Source organism: Erpetoichthys calabaricus, chromosome 13 (genome assembly GCF_900747795.2).
Source record: "Erpetoichthys calabaricus chromosome 13, fErpCal1.3, whole genome shotgun sequence".
NCBI classification, from domain to species: Eukaryota; Metazoa; Chordata; class Cladistia; order Polypteriformes; family Polypteridae; genus Erpetoichthys; species Erpetoichthys calabaricus.
Window position 1 is genome coordinate 103,650,127 of NC_041406.2, and position 27,465 is coordinate 103,677,591.

At 39.4% G+C, this 27,465-nt stretch overlaps 1 protein-coding gene across 3 annotated transcripts in view; it reads right to left on the bottom strand.

Moving 5' to 3' along the window:
• The window catches only part of invs (inversin), a 200,293-nt gene that overhangs the window by 32,370 nt on the left and 140,458 nt on the right, over nucleotides 1-27,465 (bottom strand). For all 3 annotated transcript variants that reach the window (XM_028817399.2, XM_028817397.2, XM_028817398.2), the window contains 3 exons: nucleotides 21,034-21,205; nucleotides 6,309-6,464; nucleotides 4,966-5,195 (listed from right to left, as the gene is read on the bottom strand). In XM_028817399.2, the coding sequence (XP_028673232.1) occupies nucleotides 4,966-5,195; nucleotides 6,309-6,464; nucleotides 21,034-21,205 (558 nt within the window). The remainder of the gene's footprint in view (nucleotides 1-4,965; nucleotides 5,196-6,308; nucleotides 6,465-21,033; nucleotides 21,206-27,465) is intronic.

Here is a 27,465-nt window from a genome sequence, read left to right on the forward strand (position 1 = left end):
ATGTCCATACAGAAGTTGATGTAATCAGTAGTGCAGTCAACAACCTCCTCAATGTTCTCACTATGTGACCCCTGCAGGATATCCCAGTGCATAGTTCCAAAGCAGTCTCTCAGAGCCTACTCTGCCTCAGGGGACCACTTCCTGAATGAGCGTGTGGTTGTAGTGAGGCTGAAGCAGAACCAGGTTATGATCTGCTTTCCCAAGCGCAGGCAGCGGGATGGCGCTGTATGCATCTTTAACGTTTGCATACAGTATAGATCAATAGTCCTATTTCCCCGGGTGTTACAATCTACATACTGGGAGAAGGCAGGTAATGTTTTGTCCAGCGTTACATGGTTGAAGTCTCCAGCGATTAGCACAAGTGCCTCAGGGTGCTGCGTTTGTAGTTTAGCAACAGCAGAATGGATGATTTCATCCGCTATCTCCACGTCCACCCGAGAAGGGATGTAAACAATAGCAACAATGACGTGTCCAAATTCTCTGGGCAAGTAATAGGGACGCAGACTTACGGCCAACAGTTCGATGTCCCTGCAGCAAGTGGAGATTTTAACGTTAACATGTCCAGAGTTGCACCATCTTGTATTGACATAGAGTGCAAGTCCATCTCCTTTCTGCTTTCCACAGGTATCTGCGTCTCCGTTCCCTCTAACTGTGCTAAACCCGGGTAGCTCCACGTTAGCATCAGGGATGTTAGTTGTTAGCCACATTTCACTAAAAGACAACAAACTGCATTCTCTGTAGGTCCTGACATTTTTCACCAGCGCAGCCAGTTTGTCAATTTTATTTGGTAGTGAGTTCACATTTCCCAGGATCACAGAAGGCACTGAAGGCTTGTAGCGCCACTTTCTCGCTAAACGCTTGGCTTTTATCTTAGCACCGGCTCTGCTGCCACGATACCGTCTTTCTACCTCGTCAGGTAAATAGGGAACCACACGGGCGCGGGCATTTGTTCTCAGCGCTTGAAGTTGACTACTTGAATAGATGAGTCTCGGCGTGTAAAAATCCATGTCCAAGTAGTAAAAAGTGTCCAGGGAATGAGTCCACATAAAAGAAAGTGGTAGGAGTTAACCTCTCCTAACAGTGAAATAGAGAAAAAGGTAGAAAAATAAAGTCATACACGGAGCTGCAGGAATAGCTGCCACTCGCGGCAGCGCCTGAGTCATGAAAGTCAATGGCGACTTCAATTGCCCAGCTATTAAGTGCGACAATCTTTCAAACAGGTGAACACAAGAACTGGGTCTCATAGATGCATTCAGGGACTTTTTTAACACAGTATGCTAACACACCAAAGAGAGGAGAAGCCATCTGTAGTGTGTGTTTCCTGATAATCAGGGCGGAACTCTGGGGGCAGATGTTAAACAACCAAGGGTCTAGTAACCATAACATACTACAGTACATTTCACAATGTTTAGACAAAGCACGTGTTACAGTTCAGAAAGTGTTATGTTTATCTTTAATAGGCCACATTTAAGCAGATGCGACAAAGTTTAAGAAAAGCTTGACCCAGTTTACCTTTAAGAATTGAGAAAGTTGAGGACCAATTTTAAAGTTTTTTTTTTTTTTTAAATTTGATTTTAGTTTTGTTAAGTTTGATTTGATTATATGGAGTGTTATATGCTTTTAATAAATTCAATGTAAAAAAAATTAAAGTGCAGGTCAAGTTTAGCAACAGTTAAGGATTTAAACAGAACTTTATAAGGAAAAATTATGAGTCAGCAAAGAAGTGCTGAGGTCAGGTTAGGGAGCATGCACTAATACAGCGTGTTACCGCACCCACCACACGATGAAACAGCTCGGGATCCTCATTCAACTGGGACAATGTAAAAGTAAAATTTAAGGCCAGTACGAAAAGTGCCAGAGAGTTGGCTGAGTCTTGGCTATCAAATGAAAACGCCATCAACAGACACTTGGACATAAATCCAGCATATGCTAACTTAAGAAGAACATGTACATAATAAATAAACTATACAACCCCCCCCCCCCCACCTCGATCATATGGACTTAGTCACCCCCCCCCCTAATGTATTGCTATATATTGCCTTTGATTCTTGTAAGTCTAAGCATTAGCCTCTGATGAAGACCCCTGGTAGGGGTTGAAAGCTCAGGAATAAAAACTACTTTATGATACGGGATTCATTTTTTTCTCCCTTTGTGGATCTCCAGCTGCACATATACATATATATATATATATACATACAGTCATGGCCAAAATTATCGGCACCCCTGGAATTTTCCTTGAAAATGCACCATTTCTCCCAGAAAATTGTTGCAATTACAAACGTTTTGCTATACATATGTTTATTTCCTTTATGTGCATTGGAACAACACAAAAAAACAGAGTAAAAAAAGCCAAATCTGACATCATGTCACACAAAACTCAAAAACCGGGCTGGACAAAATTATTGGCACCCTCTACTTAATATTTGGCTGAACGCCCTTTGGAAAAAATAACTGAAATCAAGCGCTTCCTATAACCATCAACAAGCTTGTTACACCTCTCAACTGGAATTTCTGACCACTCTTCTTTTGCAAACTGCTCATGGTCTCTCAGATTTGAAAGGCGCCTTCTCCCAACAGCAATTTTGAGATCTCTCCATAAGTGTTCAATCGGATTTAGATTCGGACTCATTGCTGGCCACTTCAGAACTCTCCAGCGCTTTGTCTTCAACCATTTCTGAGTGCTTTTAGAGGTATGTTTGGGGTCATTGTCCTGCTGGAACACCCATGACCTCTGACGCAGACCTAGCTTTCTAACACTGGGCCCTACATTGCGCCCCAATATCTTTTGGTAGTCTTCAGTTAAATGTTTAAGTAGTTGGAAAAGTCTTTTTGACAAGTTGTATGATGGTCCGCCTATTAGGTTAACCACTGGTCTGTATTTTAGTGGTGTTTTGTGTATTTTTGGGAGTCCATAAAATTCCGGGCAGTTAGCATCATTCGATTTCATTTTGTGAAAGTTCTGTATATACACAGTCATGGCCAAAATTATCGGCACCCCTGGAATTTTCCCAGAAAATGCACCATTTCTCACAGAAAATTGTTGCAATTACAAATGTTTTGGTATACACACGTTTATTTCCTTTATGTGCATTGGAACAACAAATCTCTCATTATTGATTATTCATTGTATTCATGAATATTTTGTATTCATGAATATTTTAACAATTGCTCTGTTAGCTTAATTGATGTTCTGGCAAAAATAGATGTTATTTATTGATAGCTGAGTCTTAGTAATCATTTTTACTTACTATGGAGATCAAAATAAATAAATAAACAAACAAACATAGTGGCCTATCAACAGAACTGGAGGAGGAGGAGTACGATTTAAACACAAAGTATGTTTACGGCCTCTGGACCTCGGTCACTTATTCTCTTGACTTATGGCCACAGCTGGCTCACTGCTTCCACACAGTCACAAGAAGGGCTGCAATTGTCCCCCTGGAATTTGCTGAGATTTTCTTCTTCATTTTCCTTCCTGGGATAAAGTCATCTACCAATCAGAAACACAAGCAGTGACCTGACCCTGCTGTCTGCCAGACTAACAAACTATTAGCGCAGAACTAAAGCAGCATTCCAGCTTTTTTATCCCCAAACAACCACTTGGCCCCTTTGTCACTCGCAAAAAGATGGCACAAGCTGAAAACTGGACTCCTCCACCCTTGGCAGTGCAGTATGCTGAATAACTTGAAGCAACTTCAGCACTTTAGCCTTTACCTCACCAAGTATTTAAAACCAGACAATACAACTCTCACACCTGGGGTATCAATAAGTAGTCCTCCATCAAGATGGGCTTGGCCCACCTAAAATCATTATACGTTAAAACCAAACTAATCTTTACTGAAATGATATTCATGTCACTCTAAATCTTAGGTTGTCTGGCAACTTTACGCTAACCAAGAGAGGGGTGTGTGTGTGTGTGTGTGCTTGTGTGTGTGTGCTTGTGTGTGTGCGTGCGTGTGTGTGTGTGTGTGTGTTTCTGCCTGTAGATGTAAGTAAAGGCACTCTGTGACAGACACTCCCATACCCACCATTTAATAAAAGAGAACATCATCAGAGTGAGCCTAAAAAATAACAAAGAACAAGTCAAAATGTGCAAATTGAATGACTGAGGACTTCAATATATTAGTTTAATTAATCTAGCAATTGATTAACCACATAATAAATACAATGTATTATTAATCAGTTCTATAAATGCATTAAACACTTAACAGCATAATTAATATTAATTAGTCCACTGATTCTTCAGTAAATTATAACATTCAAGCAACAAGTTTGTAGCAACTGATCTGAAAGATAATGAACAATTATAATTTAGGTTAAGTACTGAACAAGGGTGGGATTTGAGACTGAACTGCAGAGGAGCAGCACAGTTTGTTTTGGAGCTACTTGGTATTCTGCAGTCGCTCTGCCAGGCTCTTACACTTGTGCTTTTCACCCCCTCTTAGGGGCTGTTCACACAAAAATTATTAATGAAATTGCCAAAAGTGTCTTGTGGAGGCAGGGACTGAAGACTAGTAGTCATGTGCAGGTTTCTGTTTTGCCAGACAATACAAAGACCTCATCTAAGGCAATGAGAATTAGAACACACTTCGCAGTCATGTCCTCAATACTGCACAAGGTTTTTATAAAATGAAGATGGAGTGAAGGAAGGCAGAAACTGACTGAAGACACAGATCTTGCTATTGCAACTTGCCTGATGATGTTGCTCTCTGTGAGATGCACCATATTAAAAAAAAGACTAATAAATTATGTAATACATGATAAATGTTAAACCAAGCCTTCACCTCTAAAGACTTCTTTTGATTAACTAAACATTTTAAAAATACTATCTCTCTTTTCTTCCCTTGATATCGCTGACACTCAGGTTTTAAGACGAACATTAAAGGAGATTCAGTCGCCATCTGTAGTGTAAATACAGAACCCTGCCTCTAAGCTGAGCGCTTCAGCTCCTGTTAACCATCATACCTCTTTGTCCTGGATATTGGGATCGGCTTTATTTTCCATAAGCACTGCCATACAGTTTATGTAGCCTCCATAAGCAGCACACTGCAGAGGTGTCCTTCCTGCTAGGTCCTGCACATTGGGGTTAATACCATTCTCAATTAATATCTGGCAGACATCAGCATTGCCTCCCAAGGCTGCCCAGTGTAGAGGAGAGTGACCATCCTGGTCAACAAGGTCCACACGTGCCTCACCTGCAATAGAACATAAAATGACAAGAATGAGCAATCGTACAAATATTGTGGAGATGGAGAAATTTAAGGAAACATTTATGAACAGCTAATTTGTAAGTCCTAAAAGAACTTCTGGATGCCGAGAACTACATAAGATGGCTGACCCCCAGGGGTTTATTTTCTATAAGGAGGCTGCTGACTGGAGTTTGTGTATTCAAGTCTTCTACTGTCAACTAATTCAAATATGTTGTTAATGGACTGATACTGTTAGATTCCTTTAATGCTAATCAGTTTGTCTTCTACTGTGTTTAAACAAATGCAGTATGTGTCTTTATAAGTATTTATTACGCAATTAGTAAAATGTATCATGGCATTTACCTGTGAACTTGCTACAGCACTATGAATTTGCTCTCAACGAACAGTTCTATACAAGAATAAGCTGAATTGAAATATTTGGTTTGATGATAGCAACGGCAGATATTTGATACTGAGCCATAAGGAAAATGAATGCCAGAAGAGTACAGGACTCTGTTCACTTCACAGCCTTTGCTAACATCTTGCAGATAAAGCCAAACAATATATTTTAGGTTGCTTTTGGCAACATCTAGTTTTCTACCACTTGAGGTCGACAGCGGCCTTATACCTTAAAGTGACTTTTGCCGACAACTGCCTTGATAGAATTGACAGTAACACTTTCAGCAATCCATTCCCTGGATCGAAATGTTCTCTCCAACTACATTCTCTGTCTTTCTGTTGTGAACACGTTAAAACTCACTAAACAGGCAAAGGAAAGGCCAGGAGATGGAAAAACACTAAAGGGCCAGTTCAGGATATAGTCAGTGAACCTGGGTTTGTGAAAATAAAGCAAATGTACTGAAAATAAGTGGAAATTAGGATAAAAAAAAAAATCAGTGGCCTAAGGACTACAGCAAAGTAAAACATCAAAATAAAACAACAGAAAAAGCAATTCATCAAGCACACAAATTTGCTTTTTAAAGGATTGTAAAGCTATGATATGGACCCTACCTTGCTGCCATCTTTTAAAGGCAGGCCCAATGACATGGCATATGATATAACCAGGAACAAAAATAGCAAACTATGAGCAGGATAGAGCACAGTGTGGAGGTGTCTTACCTTTGATCAAAGTCTGGATAACCTCCTTGTGGCCCATCTCACATGCACGGAACAGTGGGGTGTGTTTCATCACATCCGTCGCGTCGACCTGAGCGCCATTCTCCAGGAGTAGCTGGACTGTGCTGACGTGACCTGACAGAGCTGCTGCATGCATTGCTGGGAAGAAAAAAAAAAAAGAGAGAGAAGGTCCATTCAGAAATAAACAGATAACCTGACTAAGGTGATGGAAAATTCTATAAAATATAATAAGATACCATTGCTGGTTGTGAATTATAGAAAGGTGTTTTTTTCCTCAAAAAAAAGTACAATTCTTAAATTCACAGCTTTAGCTAAATGTAAAGTGACCCTGAACGTTAAATGTATTGCATCAGACGAACTTGATGTTACTGTGCCTTCGGAAATTTGTAACTCAACAGAAATGTCTGCTCCACTAAGACACTCGTTCAACTGACTCACCTTCACATAATGCCGAACACTGCCCAACACTGATTTATTATTCTCAAAATAGTACGTATTAACATAAAATCAGTTAAGGAGCAGGTGACAAAGAATGTTTGGGTTACAAGGTTATTTAGAACTTCACAGAGTTCAGGACTGACACCCCAAGCTGCAGGACTTGAATGGGTTTCAGATAGAAGAAAGCAACCAAATACAGATGTTGTTAGCAGTGTCACGTGTGTGGTGGCATGGAGGAGTGTGCGAGGACGGGGAGGTGTTGCGTATGAGAGTTGTGTTGCCCAGCAGGAGTCATGATGGGAATGGTGTGACATAAAAAGGGAGCACATCCCCTAGGAAGTTACTTTACAATCCTAGTTTACAAAAAAAAAAAAAAAAGCAGCTTAGCTCAGAGCGGGACTTGAAGTCTGTATTCCTATCACGAGATTTACAAAAGAGCTCCAGACAACGTTAGACAGGAATATACACTGGACACCTGTGACTGGCCTTGTACCAAAACAAGAGGCATTCACTTCAGAGGACTGCATTTGACTAAGTGACCATACATAATGGAAGCCAATATGAAGATGGGAGAGAAGGCAGCAGCTGGAGGAATACCGACCAGCAGCACCATCTGTCCATTTGGAGGTATTCTTTTATTATCTGCCTAAATTCAACAGAACCATAAAATGAAATAGCGTACATTGCAATTTTACATCAGTTTTACTCTGGTGTCAACAGCTGGAAATTACCTGATGCTGTCATTTTTTCTTTTACTACATTTAAAGTGCTCAGTACAATAATGAATTAAGGATCAAACAAATATGTGTGTCTTATGAAGGTCTGGTCTGTAACACTTATTTTAACATTTAGAGCTAATACGCTCATGGGAAAAATATCCTTCTATACATAAAATTGTATTTTTAAAAAATGACCCAGTCACAGTACTTTTCCTTTACAAACATATCAAAAACTAGTGTCCTATGCAATAGTGAGGCTGGCCTCAGAGAAAGAGATTTAAAGAAAAAGCTATATCTAATATGGGTAAATAGAAAGAAAAAATAAAAATGGTTAAAGGTCTGGACTCGTGTAGAAATCAAGTGCCCGTCACCTGTGCTATTTTGCCCATTTTGAACCTTTTCTTTTCAGTGCTGCAGATGACACTGCTATTTGGCTTGTATTTAAGAAAGAAGTCAACCAAGGACCTGTAAGGCGTTTCGTTTTCAAACTACACACTCTGATGTCCTTCTCCTCTTATGCAGTTGCCCATCTGGGCCTTCCCCATCTTTTTATATCCTGATTAGACCCAGTTTGCCCTCTTCTCTCAAGACAGTAACAGACACCTTTGTTTGAAATCTTCAGTTTTTTAATCTATTGCTTGGAATAACTTTCATTCTGCAAAAAATACCCAAAATAGACTGATACGTTTCTTGAGAAAGCCGTTTTATTTTGGCCATTTTTGAACCCAGAATTGAACTTTATTAATGCCAGTACCTTGCAACCCAAGAAAAAAGAAATGGCTTGCTATATGAAAAGAATAACAGATTTCAGCTGTGCTAATGTAATTGCAAAGGTTTCACTAATAACCAATTTAATCATGATTAATTAAGAATGGGCTGAAAGTTTACCATTAGAACACTGGAGGAATGGCTGCTAAAAATGGGCTTTACAGTCAAATATGAATAAGAAATTAAAAAAATCAGTCATTTCATGATAAGAATTTCCCTTCACCAGTGCACTTAAATTAAGTATACAGTATATCCCAGCCAAACAGGGCATCAGTTCTTTGCAAATTCACTAACAACTGTGTACATTTCAAGTTTCTAGTTGATCTATCCTACACATCTCGAGAATGTTCGAGGAAATGAAAACACCTGGAGACAACCCACAAGGACTTGAGGAAAACACTGCAGACTCCATATACACAGACTGACGGACCAGGCCATGATTTGATCCCAGGTTCCAGGAACTGTAAAGCAGCAGCACTAACCACTATGCCACCTGCTTTCATTATTTAAAACTGGCATACAGTAAAGGCAGAAACTCCAGTAACAGTAGTAAATCAATGCTCTGGCTATACATGTAGGGTTTAAATTTCATGAAAAAATGTTTTTTCTGGTCACGCTAGATATGCAAACAGCATCCTACTCAGACATTACTCTATAAGGGTCTCAAAAGGCAAGAACCGCTGGCATGGACTAGAGAAGTGTCAGGAACTGTTAATGATGAGGTGGGTTAATGGGTTAACCTCCGTTTTACAAATACCTACCGCCTTCGCCCCCCGTGACCAAACTTCATACAATGGGAGACCGAGCCTTTGCAGCCGCTGCTCCACGGCTCTGGAATGCCCTACCAGAGAGCCTGAGAACACAGCGGATTGTGGGCTGTTTTAAAAAAACAGCTAAAGACTTTTCTATTTAGGAAAGCTTATTAACAAGAATGCTCTAATTATTGTTGTTTTATCTCTGTTTTTATCTTGCTTTGCCTTTGTTTAAACTTTTTATGTTGCACTTTGAGATTTACTGCTAATGTAAAGTGCCCCTATAAATAAAATGCATTATTATTATTATTAATGTCTATCCCATCACTTAGTTACGTTTTATATGTTTATAGATTCATTATTGTCATGAGCACAGAGTACTCTGAGTGTAACAATCATCTTCCTTACCTATAAAATCTCAGAATGCACTTCACACCACAGTCTACCTTTAGGAGTCTGGATAAGACATTAAGCTAAGTCAACAGATATCTGGGTCTCTGCTTCAGATTCTACTGGTTACAAGATGGTTCAGGGTGCTATAGCCTTTGCCAAAGACGATTCCTATACTGATCTAAAAAAGCTCGGTCTTATTTTATAGTGACTTCTATAAAAACTGGTACAGAGGAGCTTCTTAGGATATGAAATTGTTATCCATCCATCTTCTTAACCATTTCAGTTCATTTCAGGGTAGAGGGAGATCTTCCCAACAACACCTGACACAATTTACCAAACTGCCAGTACATTCACTCACTCCCACCCGGGCAATTTACATCTTGAAATAGGATGTTAAAATAAGATTACACAACATTCTCAAACGTGCCTAATCCAGTTTACAGCAATTGGGGACTTGTGCTTATCCCATGAGCATTGGGCACAAGGTAGAAAGCAGCCCTGGACATGGCACCAGTCCATCGCAAGGCCCACTTTCACACACACCCACACTTACATTCAAACAGGACCAATTGGGAAAGGCCGACACAAACACACACTCACACACACGTGTCTTTGGAAATATGGGCAGAAACCTGGAGTAATCAAAGAAAATCTCACATAGACATTAGAGGAACATGCAAATTCCACAAAGACGATAGCTGGGTGTGGGATTTGAACCCCTACCATAGACTAACCACTGTGTTATTGTGCTGCCCCTGAATTGGGGATGTCTTTTTTTTGTTGTTTTATACTAAGAGTGTTTTTTTCATTGGTCCATCTCATTAAATTCTGTACCCCCAAAAGTTTTGTGTCTCAGCTATCCACAAGACCAACATCATTAATTACTATCATGTGGAGTCTGAAAACAAAGACGACTGATTTAAGAACATTTATGGCCTTGGAACCCCTGTAGATTTTATTTCTTTTGCTGTCCTCCCAGCCATCTAACCTTACATATTGCTTTTGTTACTTATTCTTTAATATTATTTCCTAATCTTATATATTTTTCATTTCATATAACTTTCTTTTTGTCATCTTGTAAAGCACTTTGAGAACATTGCCTCTATGAAAAGGTGCTATATAAATAAATGTTATTGTTGTTGTATTCATCAATCAGATACATATTTAAAGATCTATCAGCAGAAAATACAATTTGCCCCCAGTTTTACATTCACTGACATATCCCTGGATACGCACTTTCGTGAAACATTTTAATTATGTGCTATAATAAAGCCATTGAAACTTTCAGACCTTTCACCATTATGTGGATGAACAGTCACTGCAGTGCCAGCACCTGTATGCAATGCTCACCATTCCCAGAAATTTTGTATTCTCCCAAAGAACAACTTGCCTGATAGCATCAGTTAAGCCTCAGGTATATATAACAAAATCGCTCACTGATGTATGACAATAAGGATTTTGGATCCATAATTGGAAACAAACAAAAAGAAAGCACAGATATGCTGGGAAACAGACAAAACCAAGTAACCTGTAAAACAAAGGGCACATTGATTCGTGGTCAAGAAGGCAGAAGATCCAGGATCAAAAGGAGAGAGGAGAGGTTAGGAGCACACGCTGATATAGCGCATTGGTGCACCCACCACACGACAAACCAACTCAGAATCCAGATTAGGACCGGAGTGCAGCCATGCAATGGGTGACACCTCAGCACCAAGATCAAAAGATCACCCAATAATGAGCAACGAGGGACAAATGCGCCATCTTAAAAAGCCTCTCACCTATTTAGATCAGGGATGTGGCAAGCTGACATATTTTTTGAAAATAAAGATGACTTTTCCTGCTTAGCCATTCCAAGAAATGTCAGCTTTCCAGCTTATTTGGAAACAGGACAGGTAAAAGGAACAACAAAATGACACAGAGCTCCATTAAATCTAAACAAATGATTTATTTAGGCATGCTTTAGCACTACCCCTTGACCCCCAGTATGATAACACCTTCTGTGTTGAGTTTGTCATGACCCCTAATGCCTACCAAGTTTCCAAAGACATACTGTCTGCTCTCCTGTTTGTTCCGGACATGAGCCTTTAGCTCTCTGGATAAACTCCATCTCCCAATGACCCTTTAGTTTAAAAAGACAAAAAGAACAAATGAATGATATGTGACACAACATTGTATTTCCTGACTAGGAGTGCTTCTGGGGAAGATAATTTGGAGAAAATGAAAGAGTTTGTGGAGGGAGCCTCCATACCCACGCCTCCCCGTTTTCAGTTCTGATTTTACTGTCTTGTTTTTTTTATTCAAAGTACACGAGTTTTCTTGTAATCCCAACCTTTTCTCTTTTTTTTTTTTTGGAAGGAAGTCAAGTGCAGCCAAACAATTCCCCTGGCCAAGACTTCTACAATAAGGCTTTGTCTCCAAGGCTCCCTCCTGGCTGACTTGTCGGTAAAGGCCGAGTGATGGAATTGCAGGGGGAAAGAGAGGGGCTCTGCTTCTCAGTGATGTGCTATGGAGACTGCAGGGACAAAACAAAGGAATGTGACAATCGCTCACACACACAAAAAAAAAACAAAAAACTTACAAACACATCTTCATGGCAGGACCCAGTAAGGTACATTTCATTTAAAAACAGTAGTCACAGTCAAAAAACTATGCAGATATCTGTCCATCTAAGCCAGTCATGTGGCATATACAGGACAAACTGAGCAGGCCAAAGCGCTCAGTACAGCTACAGCAGTGAACACACTGACGTATTTCTAATGCGTAGTTTGACATGCTTACCGGCAGGTGTCATAGGTCAAGGAGAAGGAGCTCCACAAAAACTTGGCAAAGAGCACCTTTCAGTTAACCCCAGGTCATCACTCATCGTCATCATTTCCATTTCTCTTTTCCTGATGAGGGTTGCATCATCAGCACACTGAACTGGACTGACCAGGCTCTCCTACTTTCAGGAACTTCCTTCAGCTAATCTTTAGGAATATCCTGATACTCCCAGGTCAGCCAACTGATACAATCCATCCAGCATTCTCTGCATCTGCTCCTTGGTCTTCTCCAAGCGGGCCATGTGTTGCACTCCCCTATGGGAGGTGCTTAGGAGGGTTATCTTAACTGTATGGCCAAAATACCCCTCAATACAAAGAAGCAGAGGTCCTCCTGTAGGGAGGATCACAGGGAGTGACTCCGGCAATATTGTGCAATGGCTGTACTGTGAATGACTACTGATTGACTCAAGTGCATCATCTCTTGGTGAGTTCATAAAATTCAACACTATGTACTAAAGACACTTGAAACAATTATTTATATGCTGTGCTTCTCAAGTACATTAAAAATACCACACTAACTAACTACACTCTATTATGTACTGCAGCGCCTATGAAAAGTATTCACCCCTTGAAAGTTACACATTTTATTGTTATACAGCATCGAATCTCTGTGGATTTGATTTGACTTTTTTGACATACTGTAGATCAACAGAAAAAGACTCTTGAATGCCCAGTTTAAAACAGACTCTGCAGGGTGATCTAAATGAATTACAAATAAATAATGAACCGCGCAAGTATTCAGCCCCTTCAAGTCACTATTTAAAAGATACACCTAAATAAGTATTTTGGACGGTTTGAAGCATTGAATGATACATCACCAGTGAAGGCCACCCCTCATCCTGATGAGAAGGCACTGTGTCTGGAAACGGATGATGTTCTACGGACTTTGAGGAGAATTAATCCAAGGAAAGCTGTGGGACCAGACCAGATACCAGGTTGTGTACTCAAAGGATGTGCGGAGCAGCTGACACATGTCCTTACGGATATATTTAACATCTCTCTGTGTCAAGCTGTTGTGCCATCTTGCTTTAAAACCTCAGAAATCATCCCAGTTCCGAAAAAACCCATAGTCACAACCATGAATGACTATCGCCCTGTAGCCTTAACATCAATAGTGATGAAATGTTTCGAGAGGCTGATCAAGGACCACATTACTTCTGTCCTACCCTCCTCTTTTGACCCACTCCAATTCGCCTACCGCTCCAACTGTGCCACAGAGGATGCCATATCTATTGCACTCCATTTTTCATTGGAACATCTGGAGAATAGAGACGCTATGGTCCGCATGCTGTTTGTTGATTTTAGTTCGGCTTTTAATACCATCATTCCTCAGAATTTGATCAGCAAACTGGGCCCATTGGGACTGGGCATACCTCTGCAAAACTGGATATTGGACTTTCTAATGGATAGGCCACAGTACGTACGGGTAGGAAAGAATAAATCAGATACCATCTCCTTGAGCACAGGTTCTCCACAGGGGTGTGTTCTAAGTCCCCTCCTCTTCACGTTCATGACCCACAATTGTTGTGCCAAGTTCAGCACAAACCAAATTATTAAGTATGCGGACGACACAACAGTGGTGGGTCTCATTCGAGGTGACGGGGAGGGGGATTACAGAGAGGAGGTGAAGTCATTTGTGGAATGGTGTGATAAAAACAATCTGATACTGAATGTCGAAAAAACAAAAGAACTGGTGATCAACTTCAGGAAGAAACAGCTGATACACATCCCGGTCTACATTAAGAACACTGCTGTGGAAATTGTGCAGTCTACTAAGTTCCTGGGAGTTAATGTGACGAACAACCTCACCTGGTCCCTGCACACCTCCTCCGTCATCAAGAAAGCTCACCAGCGCTTGATCTTTCTGCGGAGGCTAAAGAGGGCCCATCTCAGTAAGTCAGTCCTCACCACTTTTTACAGAGGGACCATAGAGAGCGTGCTAATCAGCAGCAGCTCTCTGTGGCAGGAGAGCTGCGTCGCTTCGGACTGGAAAGCACTGAGGAAAGTGGTGAGGGCTGCGGAGAGGATCATTGGAGCCCAGTTGCCAAATGTACAAGATTTGGCAAAACAATGCTGTCTGGCCAGAGCTGTGCGGATTTCTAGAGACCCTACTTATTTTGCCTCTAAACTCTTTTCCCTCATGCCCTCAGGCAGAAGGTACCGCAGCCTGAAATGTAGAACTACCAGGTTTAAAAACAGTTTTTTTCCTACTGCCGTTCGTCTTTTAAATGAAGCATTTTAGTATTTCATTGTATGCTGATTTTAACTATGTGTTTTTATTAATGTCTTGTGCATCGTATTTTCATTCTGCAGCACATCTTGGATGTTCTGCTGAATGACAAATAAAATTGAATTGAATTGAATTGATTGGCAGCCGTGACAGCCTTGAGTCTGTGCGGACAGGTCTGGAGATCTGGACTCTGACTCGGCCACTTCAACTTTTCCTCCAGGATTTCCCTGCGTTTTGTTGGATTCATTTTCCCCTTTACCCTTACAATGCCTCCAGGACCTGCTGTAGAGTAGCATTTACACAGCATGATGTTGCCACTACTACTATGTTGTTTTTTTAAATTATTGTAATATTTTGTTTATGTGAAACATGCAGTTTGGTCTGTAGGATAAAAAGCTCAGTCTTGGACTATAGAACCTCCTCCCAGCTGACTTGAGTGTCCCCCATGTGCACTTCTGACAAACTCTATCCAAAATATCCTGCACATTTTTTTTTTGACAGTGTCTTTCTTTTTGCCACTCTCCTATAAAGCTGAGACTGGTGAAGCACTCAGGCAACAGCTGTCAGCACAGTCTCTCTAATCTCTCTACCGGTGACTTGGATGTTTTCTTCTACCCTTCCCCTGACTTTTGCTTTTCAATCACAGAGTTCCTTGGAATGTTCTTTTGATTTAGAGTAGGCCATCATACTGACTCACCACAAGCTGGAACTTTCACATACAGGCACATCCATATTACAGTCAACTGAAACCCAAGACAGGTGATCTCCATTGAACTAATTCTGTGAATTTTAAAACCAAATTGCTGCACCAATGATGATTTAGCTGTGTTGTATTTAAGGGGGTGAATACTTATGCAATCAACTATTTTGTGTTTCATATTTATTTTTACTTTGACATCTTTTTGTTGATCAGTGTCAAAAAAGCCAAAAATACAATATTGAGTCATTGTGGATAACTATAAAATGTGAAACTTCCATGGGGGAAATAATTCTCATAGGCATTCATTAATTCTCAAACCTGCTTAGTCTACTAAGCACAAGGCAGGACACAGCCCTGGCAAGGGTGACAGTCCACCACAGGAATACACACAAAGAAGTTTAGATTTGGGAAGTAACTTCACTTCTTTAAAAATGTTGAAGGAAAACTGGACTACCTGGAGGAAAACCCACACCAAGAACAAATGAGCACAGCATTCAAACAGAGGATGCCAGTGCTGGGAAGCAGCAGTGCTAACCCCGCACCATTATGCTGTCCTAGTATCAATCAATCAGGTGAGGTTTATACTGCTGTTTAATTCTGGCCAAAAATAAGTGAGTACAGTAAGAGAAAGAAGGCAGATTTCTTTTCATAGCATCTTTTAAAATGTACGTAAAGAAACTAAACTACTCTGCATTTCCCTCTGTACAGCGGGTTTTAAGTTCAGTCCTAAGACGTCCCTATGGCTATAGGTTTTCATTCGAAAACAACTTCAGGATCAGTGCCTCAGTTTTATCTCTAACTGATCTCATTGATTAATCAGCTGATCTTTTCCTCTTTTACTTTGCATTCACAAAAGTGAAGTAGTGTGATATTTATAAGAAACTGAGGGTTTTTTTGGAATTACTCAGGGCAAGGAACCCAAGTAGTTGAGGTAGTTGAAAAATGTATTGCTAAGTCCAGAATGTATTGTTGTGGTGTGGTTTACTACTGACTGACACACATGAGTGCTGATGTAATGTAAATGGCTTACTCCAAGCTGATGTTCACTTCAGTGCACACAGATGCATAATGCATTCACTGGCATGTAGCACACTCTTCATGACTGCATACGTTGAGGCATGATGCAATGTTCATGATGTACACCCAGTAGTAGTAAACTAGCACGTAGAATGTGTGGAGTTTCTGATTGATATGGAGGTAGCAGACATACGTATTTACTCACTCAATAAAACACTTTTATAATAGAATACATTTTTTCCAGTCCATTCCATATGGTATTAAAAAACTGAAGATTTGGCAACTTCATTCTTAAAAAATACAATCACTCAGCCTTTATATAGAGCCCTGCAGCTTGGATTTCAGATCAGTCTGTCTTTATACCACAACAGCTGTTCCTTAAATCAATGTTGACATGGGGAGTTTTAAACTTTATATTGGGTTAAATCAAACTATTCAACCAAATGAAGATTTTATCATTCAGGTACATTATCGTCAATCAGATTATCACTCTTTACATTGTGTTTTACATACATATGATCTTTAAGCGTGTCATATATGTAAAGGAGACCTTTTGGCTCAGCCATCAAGTATCAGTTACTTCACTTTTTTTTTTTTTTTTTTTGTTCTTTATTTCGTCTTATACGATTTCTCGTATTAGAAATTTGTTAGTTTTCGCATACCCCTTGGGGTCAGAGCGCAGGGTCAGCCATTGTACAGCGCCCCTGGAGCAATTACAGGTTAAGGGTCTTGCTCAAGGGCCCAGCAGAGTAGGATCTCTTTTGGCAGTGACCGGGATTCGAACTGGCAACCTTCAGGATACCAGCGCAGATCCTTAGCCTCAGAGCCACCACTCCACCCTAACTTTTGTATAGCACCTTTCACTGGTGAGTTTAAGCTCAGTCCTATCAGATGCCTAAGCTATTTTGGCCCAATTCATTTCAAAATGCACTTTTAAGAATGTCATCTAATACAGAATAGGTGGTTACTTTGCCCATCCAATAGAAATATTTTTTTCTTCTATATAGTGACTTGAAGTGCAAAAAATGACAATAATGAAACACTTATGTGAAATAAACCTTACCCAATGACCTGGGATTAGAATAAGGTCAACACCTCTTTTGCAAGACATTAAAATAAGGTTTATGTCAAGAAGGCATCCAGCCATAAAAAATTCTGCTCCAATACCCACTTTGAGGGGGGCCACTGGCCAACCATGTTGAATCCAAAAAATGTCTGTTGAACCAACAGAAGAAATGAATTAAACCTGCTCAGTGATTCTGACAAAGATTTGGCTGACAGCACTTGTGAGGCATGTGCTAGTAGAGCCGTCAACTTGTGTTGTCAAACACACTGCTGCTGCAGGGCTCACTGTACATGGAGTTTGCCTCACACAGCAGGATCACAGAAAAGAGGCAAATAGCCAGTATAGCATGTATTATCTGTTGATAAAAAAAGGAAAGAATACAAATCGAAGGACATCATGCTTAGACTGTATAATGCCTTTGAGTGAGGCTACATCTACAATATTGTGTGCAATTCTGGTCAATATGCTACAAAAATGCTAGACAGAAGAGGGATGAAGTTAATCCTGAGAAACAAGAGCCTGTCCTACTGTGACAAAATAAGCGATTTTAAACCTCTAGCTTTCAGCAGGGAACAGCTGAATAAGAACCTAATCCAAGTCTTCAAAATTCTCAAAGACACTGATAAGAAATTTGACAGATGAGAGGAGACCATTCATCCTCTCAAGTTTGTTTGTTTAGCTAATAACTAAGCTGTCCCAATATCTCATCCAGATGCTTCTCAATGGTTGTCAAGGTTAAAGTCACGGTATTGTCCTGAAAAAGTGGACCCAGCAGAATTCTTAGAATTAAATAGCGTATTACATACTTGTGGACATCAATGAACACAGAAGAGAAGTACGATTAAGATGGAAACCAGGAAACTTTTTCTCCTGCAAAGAGTTTCGGGAATCTGAAAGAGACTACCAAGCCGTTGAGATGAAGTAGAAACCTTGATACTGGGACAGCTTAGCTTTGAGTTTACCATTGGAGCTTGATGGACTGAATTTTTCAATCACATTTGCCAAACTTGTTATGTTCTCTTCTATCATTCTCCTTTTCAGTGCCTTCTGATTTTCCTTCTTTGAGGTGAAACCAACACATCTGCATGGCACGTATTTGCAGATGATAGACTTTTGCACCTTTATATCACAGAGGGAGTTGCTTTTTCTAAATCTACTATGTTCTTCATTACCCATCTGTTTATGGCTTTACATTTCTTCTATTGTTATGCAGATGACACACAAGTCAATCTGCAGACTTACCCCATGATTTATCTTCTATGATCTGATGCTAGTGAATATTTGGACATCAATGTCTGATGGGTACCAATTAGTTGCAGTTAAACTGCACCAAATGTGAAACAGTTCTTTTTAACAATCTATAAAAAAAGATTGAAATTGCTTCTTACAATGGCTGCTTTATCTCTCTGTCTTTCTTGGTTAAAATCTTTGGTGACAAACTGACACGTTACTGTAATTTCATGGTCATTATTACTGCCATCCACAACACCTCAAGTCAGTTGCCTTAGACACTTATTAACACACAGGCCATATTCGAACAAGCAAGAATTGCAACATACTCTGTCCACATGACAGTAATATTACCTTATGCTTGGTGCTGAGCAGCTTTCGTATCATCCCTGTTGTCATTCAGTATTTTTGTCTTTGTCGGACCAACTTTGGTGCAATCTGACTTTGTACCGTTTATTTTGTGGTGTTTCAAAGATTTTTTCATTTGAACAGTACCAATCTTGGATAGTGTTTGCCTGCTGGAACCCGTTGTATTGTGTTAAAGTTCATGGCCGAGTTGTTGTTGGCAATAGTGCACCACTACAGATGACGTTTATCCTGACATGGTTGTGATGTCATCGAGGGATACCTATTTAAGATGACTACTGCATCTGTGTATTAGAGTAAAAATATCTGTCTTCTCAAATCTTTGTTACTTTTCTTTCTAGTATTACAGGTAGCTAAAAGGTGGTACCAAGAAGAATTTAGCATTAGAACCTTGGCTTTGATTCTTTGATACAGATGTTTTGGATTTTGTTCCTGATTTTATTGTATTGGGTTTATTCTAGACTTCTACTTACTTCCAGACCCTATCTTGTCTAGTTGTGCTTATCCAACCTCTCTGCTACACAGCAGCTGCAACTTCAATCTTTACCATCCCGGATTCACAGCTATTACTTGCTGTTTGCTGGTCTCTACATAAAGGACATTGAATGGCTGAGTACGATTTATAAAGGCATGCAGGTGTCCTCATATCACGCTGTCTTACAATCTCTTCTGTTGCTGCTAATAACTGACCCTGGAGCTTATCCTAGCAGCATTGGGCACAAGGCATAAAGCAGCCCCTGATATTACACTGGTGTGTCACACAGCACATCAATACATACATAAAATGCCCTGCCCTATGGTTTTTAGCTTTCTATGTACAAAAGAAATCTCTAATTATTGTTATACTTACTATCCACAAACTGCCATTCCCCGTTTTAGCTACAGGCAACAGTAAGGCAGCAGAATTCCAGAAGGGGACACTGTGGTAATCCTTGACAGTAATTTTCCAAGGTTTTTCCTTAACAACTGGACATTCTCATCAAATAATTCACAGTTGAGTAGCTGCACAGCTTTGACTGCCCACCCTGGTCCAGTTAAGTTGTGCCAAAACATTCCTCCTAAATGCCACCTCCCCCATCCCCTCAAACCCAAACTTTTCAGCCCTACTCATTAATGTAAATCACCCCGCCTCTTTAAACTGTCATTGCTAAGGGATCCATTAATCACATGAATCATCAATTCCATCCCTTCAGCCTCTGAAATAATAAAGCCTCTCAACTTTTGGCAGTATAAAGAAACAGTCTCCTTGGGATGTTTTGCATGGTAATGTCTATTAAAGCAAAGACAGAACTGTGGCCTCTTTTCAGTTTGACACAAAAAAAAAAAAAAACTGCAAGTCAGCAATGTCAGCTTTCACCAAGCAAAAAGCCCCCAATTCACACTGACTCTTCTGTGCTGCCTCTCTACAGGGTCACCTCCATTTTGCCCACTCCTATAGCTAGATCTTGGTAAAAGGCCACAAGTAGTTAAGTTGGCAGGTATAAGTTGTCTGTGAAATAAGTGGGCGCAGTTTAAAAAGGATAAATGCCTGTGTCAGACATTACAAGAGCAGTATTTTACGGGTGAAGTGTCTAAGGCATGATAAGTGGTAAACCACATGAGTGCGGCACTTCTAAGGACCCATTCCTGATATTGTGGCAACATTCACAACAGGCAGACAAAAACAAGTCTATAAGAAGGTAAAGGGTTCTTTTGGTAAAGGCAGACAAAGGAAGGATTATGCAAGCAGCCGTGTCACTTCTACAGGTTTTTTGGTGGAATTCAGTGCATCTGGGGTTTGCCACCACCAATCTCCTAGTAATAACCTCCACTGATATTATGACCACAGTAATGTGTTAGTTCTTCTGTTCCAAAGGGCTCTTTGTCATTTTTGACAGAACTACAGTGGGTATTATGGGTGTTTTAGCACTTTCTCATTGCAACACTGGCTTGAATGGCAGTGTCTGGTATGCAGACCGCTCTCAAGGAGAAGTCTTACGTTGATCCACCTTTTGATGAATCAAAATTTATATGAACAAGACAGATTTTCATATGATTATTCATTACAGATTATCATATGATTAATTATCAGATTATTCATATGAACATGACATGCATATGAACAAGACAAATTATCCAGGAAAGGCAACCAGTACAACACATGTTGGAGTTGGCGAGAGATACCCACGACTGTTTTATGCATAAATATTCACCCAGCTACAATACTTACCAGTTCCGCCATACTTGTCCGCCATGTTGATGTCCAAATCTGGCTTTAAACTGAGCATGACGCGGATGACATCATCGCTTCCCTTCCCTGCTGCCCACATGAAGGCTGTTCTGCCCTCTAAGTCGGGGTCATCTTTGACAGTTGGGTGCTCCAGGAACACCTTTACTGTTTCCTGTTGGGAATGGTAAAATATCATGAGAAAGATGGTGTTACAGGAAAGATACATTAAAATATATGACAATTTGCTAAATTTAATAGCTGTTTGTGTATTTGGCGAAGGCAAGTTACTAACTTTTTTTATGTGTTTTTTTTTCTTTTCATTTTTAATGAGCTTGGGCTTTGGCTTAGTTCCACTGCTACCATAGTGCATTCTGTGTGAAGTTGTTCATTTATGTTTCCAGACACCGTCCAATAACACGCTGTTAGGTTGAGTAACATGCTTACATTTTTCAAATATTTGTGTGCAGTATAATTTGCCAGTATCCGCTATTGGTCTTTTTCATTACTTGCTGCTGGAATGAGCTCTATCCTAAATATTAGGATATTCTGAACAAAACACTGGTTGCAGATGGATCTTCCCACGTTAAAGTGCCCCAAAATAAACCTAAAAATCAAAGACACGGAACAAAGCAAAAATTGACATTTGCAATACCTATCTCAATCTCAGGGAAATGCACCCTATACAGCAATAGTGGGCAGAAGGCAAAGAAGCAGTCCTAGAAAGGGCCACCAGTCCATTGCAGAGCCCACTCACACTTCAGTCAGTCTGCAGTGGCCAATTAATCTAAACTGGGCATTTTTGGGGATTTTCTAGGAAAACTGGAGCACGCAGAGAAAAATAAGGGAGAAAGTGCAAACTCCACACAAGCAACAGTTTGAAGACCTATTTGTTGATGTTTCCCTTGCAATGACTCAGAATCGCATAGTGTGTGACAACACTGGGCCACGAGATAAAAGGTTGCTGCCGATGTCTTCATCTGAGATGGGGGATATCCCCAAACTATTCAGTGCTTTAAATAGAACAGTCTTTTGGTTTTTCTAGCACATCTTTTTTGACTTTGATATTTGGTTCACATTTAAGGGATGTCAAAAGATTTCTGAACTACTGGTATTGAACTTGGCTTGTTTAATAACAATGACTCTCCTCCCAAACCTTCTAATTAATCACTGCTAGTTTTGCTCTCTTGGAAGTACACGTTGAGCCATAAGGTATAAACAGGCATAGAGCACGTTAGCCAGTAAGAGCTGCTCTAGGTAACATTTAAAGGAGGATGTGATGAAGTCCGTCAGGTAGCTGGATGACATGAAAGCCCAGTTATACGATTAAAGGTCAGTATGTTGACCAGTTTCAGGTCAAAAGCTTGTTTAAATAAAATGGCTAACTGAGCACAGATGAGCAAGAGAGCATTCATAGGCGTAAATGGCATGTGGGTATTACGGTATATAAGTTTTACAAATACTGGGTCTTCTTAATCATAATAAAAGCAAACAGGCAAGCAGAAATATATGTCACTAAAAGCCTTGCTCTAGTCTTCTGAAAATGTCTACTTTGTTTAGTGCTCTTACTGGCAAATTTGGCCAAAATCTGCCTCCTAAATTTAACTTCAATGTTTATCCTTCAAAGGAATCAATCAATACATTGCCATGCATGTTGTGCAGAGTCAGACTGTACCTGAAAGGCAGTGGCAGGCTAACAATCAAGCAAACATTTCATAAAGCTTCTTGACATCTTTCACCAGCTGATAATCGAAACTTTTTTTTCATCCTTTAGTTTATACAAATCCCATAATGTTTTTTCTGCTCAGATCATTTCTATGCTCACTTATGAAAGGGTGACAGTCAATGCAGAGACAAGGCCACTCACACACAATGTAATCTGTAGCTGCATTTCACTTTAATTGAAAGTGTGAAAAGCACAGAATGACAGATTTTGCGGGGCAGTATGTGCACAGTTGACCATAAGGCCACCCCTCCCCTTACCTGAGGTTGAACATGACAACGGTTTATCAAATTTATTACCCACCTAGGGGAGATGAAAGCACGACCCTCGAGGCCCATTTAGCACAGCCGCCTGACGTGTAAAGCAGAGTGGTAAAGTTTTATTTCAGATTTCTCCTTTCATGGATCAGCACAAATCAAGTTTGTTGGTTCATGTATGTAATTGTTTCCACCTCTATGTGACCCAGTGTACAAAAAGTCATCCAATCTTTCTGTAAGTGATAATGACATCAACTTTTAAAGTGTATTTCAGGTATACCATTTCTGTCTCTCTGTTTACATTTTATCAAATAAAAGGTCTAACAGTAAGCAGCATTTGTTAAAAATGTGTAGGAATTTAAAACGCAGCGTTGCCTATGTTTCAAAAACCTGCATAGCACAGCAGCACTCCAGGACCTGGGCAGATGATTACAGTCTACAGTCATGTCAAATAGGATGTGAAACCAAAAGATTTGTCTGGTGTTCCCCTGTCCCGGATGGGACTATAAAATGGATAGATATGGGAATACAGCCTACCAAGACTATATACTCCCCAATACGCTAGGTGGAGGTGTCCCTGGGAAGGTGAATCCATGCAAACACCTGCAGGACATACTGGAAACTGCAGTCCTGTTCGGTATTGTGGGTGCCGCCAGGGAGAGCTGCAGGAAATGGCTGCCCCTACTTTGAAGGGCTTCTGCCTCACCTGGAGGTGCTTTCTTCATGCAGTGTCCTGGCACTGGAAGTTCTCCTGGGTCCAGCATAAAAGGGGTCTCCTCATCCCACTTGGGAGTCGGGACTATTTCAATACTGGCTGGAAAAGATTTGGGAGAAAAACGAGGAAGGAAAGATGTGTGTCTTGCAGGTTGTGTGTTGAAGGTATAAACTTCAAATAAAAGATTCTTTGAACCCATGACTGGTGTTTGGAGTGGCTGTGTCAAGGGTTTGGGGTTCCGAGATGCCCCCTACTGGCTACACCTTTGTTCTTTCCTTTTTTTTCTTTTCAGACACTGAGAGGCTTGATCATGTTTTCGTCAGATCATGCACCTGGAACAAAATTGAACTGCAAGTGTTCTTAGCCAGACTTGCAGCAATGGGCGCACAACATCTTCACTGGTTCCCTGTATTTTATAAGACTAAACACAAAATTATGTTGCTAACTATAAAGCTTTAAATGGCCTGCACCCACTTAGGTCCACTCATGCTGGCAATTTTCTCATGGTCCAGACTAACTTGTGCTCTGTGGGCGAGACAGTCTTCAGTTCTAATGCACTGTCATTTTGGAATGGTGTCCCTAAAACCATTAGATCAGCTGACCCAAGTCATTCTTTCGAAGGGCATCATAAAACACATTCCTACAGGATAGCATTTAAAATGGCACTGCCATTGGTATACCTCCGCTCAGTATACCTTTTGTCCAGGTCTCTATAATTTAATCCTGTATCACATATTACGTTAATGATACCTGATGAGATTTTCTTGCACTGTATATTTGATACCTGTTTATTGTTTTTATACTAAACCAGAATTTTATATTTCATGTACTGATTTTTTGTTTCAGTGTTATTTAATGTTTTTTCTTGTCATCTGTTCCTATTGTGTCCTTCTGATTACTGCAATGTGCTTTGATTCTGGAAAAGGTACTATAAAAATACAGTAACAATAATTATTATTAATATTACTACTTTACTGCTTGACATGCAACTCTAGTATTAATTTTCAAATTTGTTACAACTTCCAGGGCAGTCCTTTGTCATTCCTGGAGCTGTGTACAACCTATGAAGTTGTGGCACCACCTCAGTACAGTAACCAATAGCGTGCATCTGTTCTACTGTACCTCTTCTGCATTTTACAGTATTTGTTACACAACTAGCACATTTCATATTTGTCTATTTTACAATGTAAGACTTCTTAGGCATTGACTGGACTGTGTACGATGTGGTGGGCATTACTTGAGCTCTTCTTGTCGTCTTTACTTGCCTGATCCTAATTTAGTCCCCTCTTTGTCACTATGTACATTAGCTACATGTTACAATAAAATTGTAAATTCATCTCTGGTCCATTTGTATGTATTTAGCTGCCTCAGGAATAAGCAAAAATTCAACTTTTAATATTTCCTATCTCAATAAATAATCTCTGCTTCATGCATTGTTGTTTATTGTGCTTAAGTACCCACCTGCATATGGCATTTTGATCTGTACAGACTTGTGGTTTAAGAATTTCTCTCTCATGGGCCATGTATGTAGAAGTCAAAAAACAGACCTTTTGTTTTCTGCTAACAAATGGCATTTTTGTTGCCTTCTATAACCTGACATATAGCAAGTTTGAAATTTGACATCTTTTAGATTCAATTCTGTCCTCCTTAACCCTATGGCCACACTACACTTACTGCTGTTTAACTTTGAAATTTACGATTTCTGTTAATTTGCTTGCAATGCAAACTAAGATAACTGCTCTAGAATGATCAAGACTATTAAAACACAATCAACGATTCTGCAGAAATATATCTGCATTCCTAGCTCTTAGAAATCCTAAACAAATATTGACTGGTATGGATAACTTATTTGTGATTAAGCTCTTTACACTTTACACCAGAATCACACCTCACATATGCCAGACAGGATGTTCTATTTCTGTAGTTATAAATTTTTATCTATTTAAAAACATTTACGTTTGTATTAAATAAAAAGGTGCTTTTTTCTGGTCATATAAAATGGCGAGTGTTTTTAAAGGTCATGTATTGCAATTTTTTTTTTTTTTAACAGAGGTTAGAGTTTAACATGTGGAGATATCAGTGAGGAGAGATCAGTGCCGAACTGTAGATTACATTAACTGTATATTTTCACAGTAAAAACTCTAATACAATAAACAGTTAAAACAATGACTTCAAACAGATAAATGCACAAAAAATTACATTTAAGCATTGTTTTAGCTGTGAATTTTTAATTGTTTCAATGTGCAAGACTATTTTATGAACAGTTTGTGCACTGCTGTAAAGTCACAATGGCACAGAATTCTAAATTTTCGTAAGGATATTGTTCCTGGTGACCTCCACACATTTGCACTATAGGAAACCATTACTTAAAGATGGTTACAACACTATTTTTTTCTGTGTGTGCTGAATTTGTTATGGGTTTGATTTTGATAAACTGGCAAAGCTGTAGCACAGCCCACATCACAAAAGCAATGTTTCCTTCTCTACCAGACCACGTAACGTGCTTCCGCTAAACACTGGATTATGTTCAGTTTCTATAAATGATCACTGGCTGGACGCATCGGACAGTTTCTGATGGTTAAATGGCTGTTAGCCAAGCCAAGGTAATTTTAATGTACTGCATACAATTTTTAATAGATTTTTCAATCTGTAAATTTGCAGTGAATTATGCACCACTGAGCTGCAGTAATATTACAACTGATATGTAAAGATGAAGGAAATTAACAAACTGGAAATGTTTAATTACTGCTATTCAACAGCAGCTTACTGCTAGAAGACAGTAATTTTGTGGCCCACTTAAAGTGAAGTTACTGTATAGTGTTGTTTTTTTATTTTAATATCCAGTAGTATGAAACAGTAAAATACTGTCAAAGTAATGCAACTAGTAGAAAGAATTTTACAGTAAATTTAAAGTAAAACTTTTTACACTGTAGGGTTGCAGCTCAATTTGAATAAATAATTTGGATAAAAATATAACATAGTACTAATCACAATTGCTCTGACAATAAGCTGCTTAAATTAAAGGACACACTTGAATCAGTTTTTGGATATTGAGGTTTAATTTTGAGTTACTTTTTACAGTGTATTTGAATTTTTCGTTTTTCTATTACGTTATTGTTATCTTGATGACACCATAACAGCAGCATTTTGTTTTCCATTGTCTAGCATGCATTACCATTTAGGCAGACATATTGCTAATGGCAGTGATTTTCAAATTAATTCCTGGATGATCCCCGTGGTTGTAGGTTTCATAATAAAGGAGTCGTTACACCTGCAACTGATCTCATTGTTTAATTAGCTGCTTTTTTGCCTTTTTTTGCTCTGCATTTAGAAAAGAGAGGGACTGAGATTTTTGCCACAGTTTTAAGTCTAAAAATCTCTTTTGTCATTTTTCAATGAATTTGTCTTTTCTGTAGTGTTTGCTCTTTCAATTGCATCCTAATAATGATCAATAAACAAAAAGCCAATTAGACATCAGCTCAAATAGTGCTGAATGCTGATAACTACAGTATTTCAGCACCAGACCCAGTATCTTGATTTTAGGAAATAGCGGCTTAAAAAACTAGAATACCCAAGAAAGTAGAATGAAAATCATAATGATAATGAAAATCTTAGAGGAAAATAAATAAATAATCTCAATGTAATACAGAAATATTTCATACATTTCTGTAAATGTAGCAAGCACATTTTTTAAATTACTGATGTTGTGACTTTCTAGGTCACTGTTAATTGTCATTTCT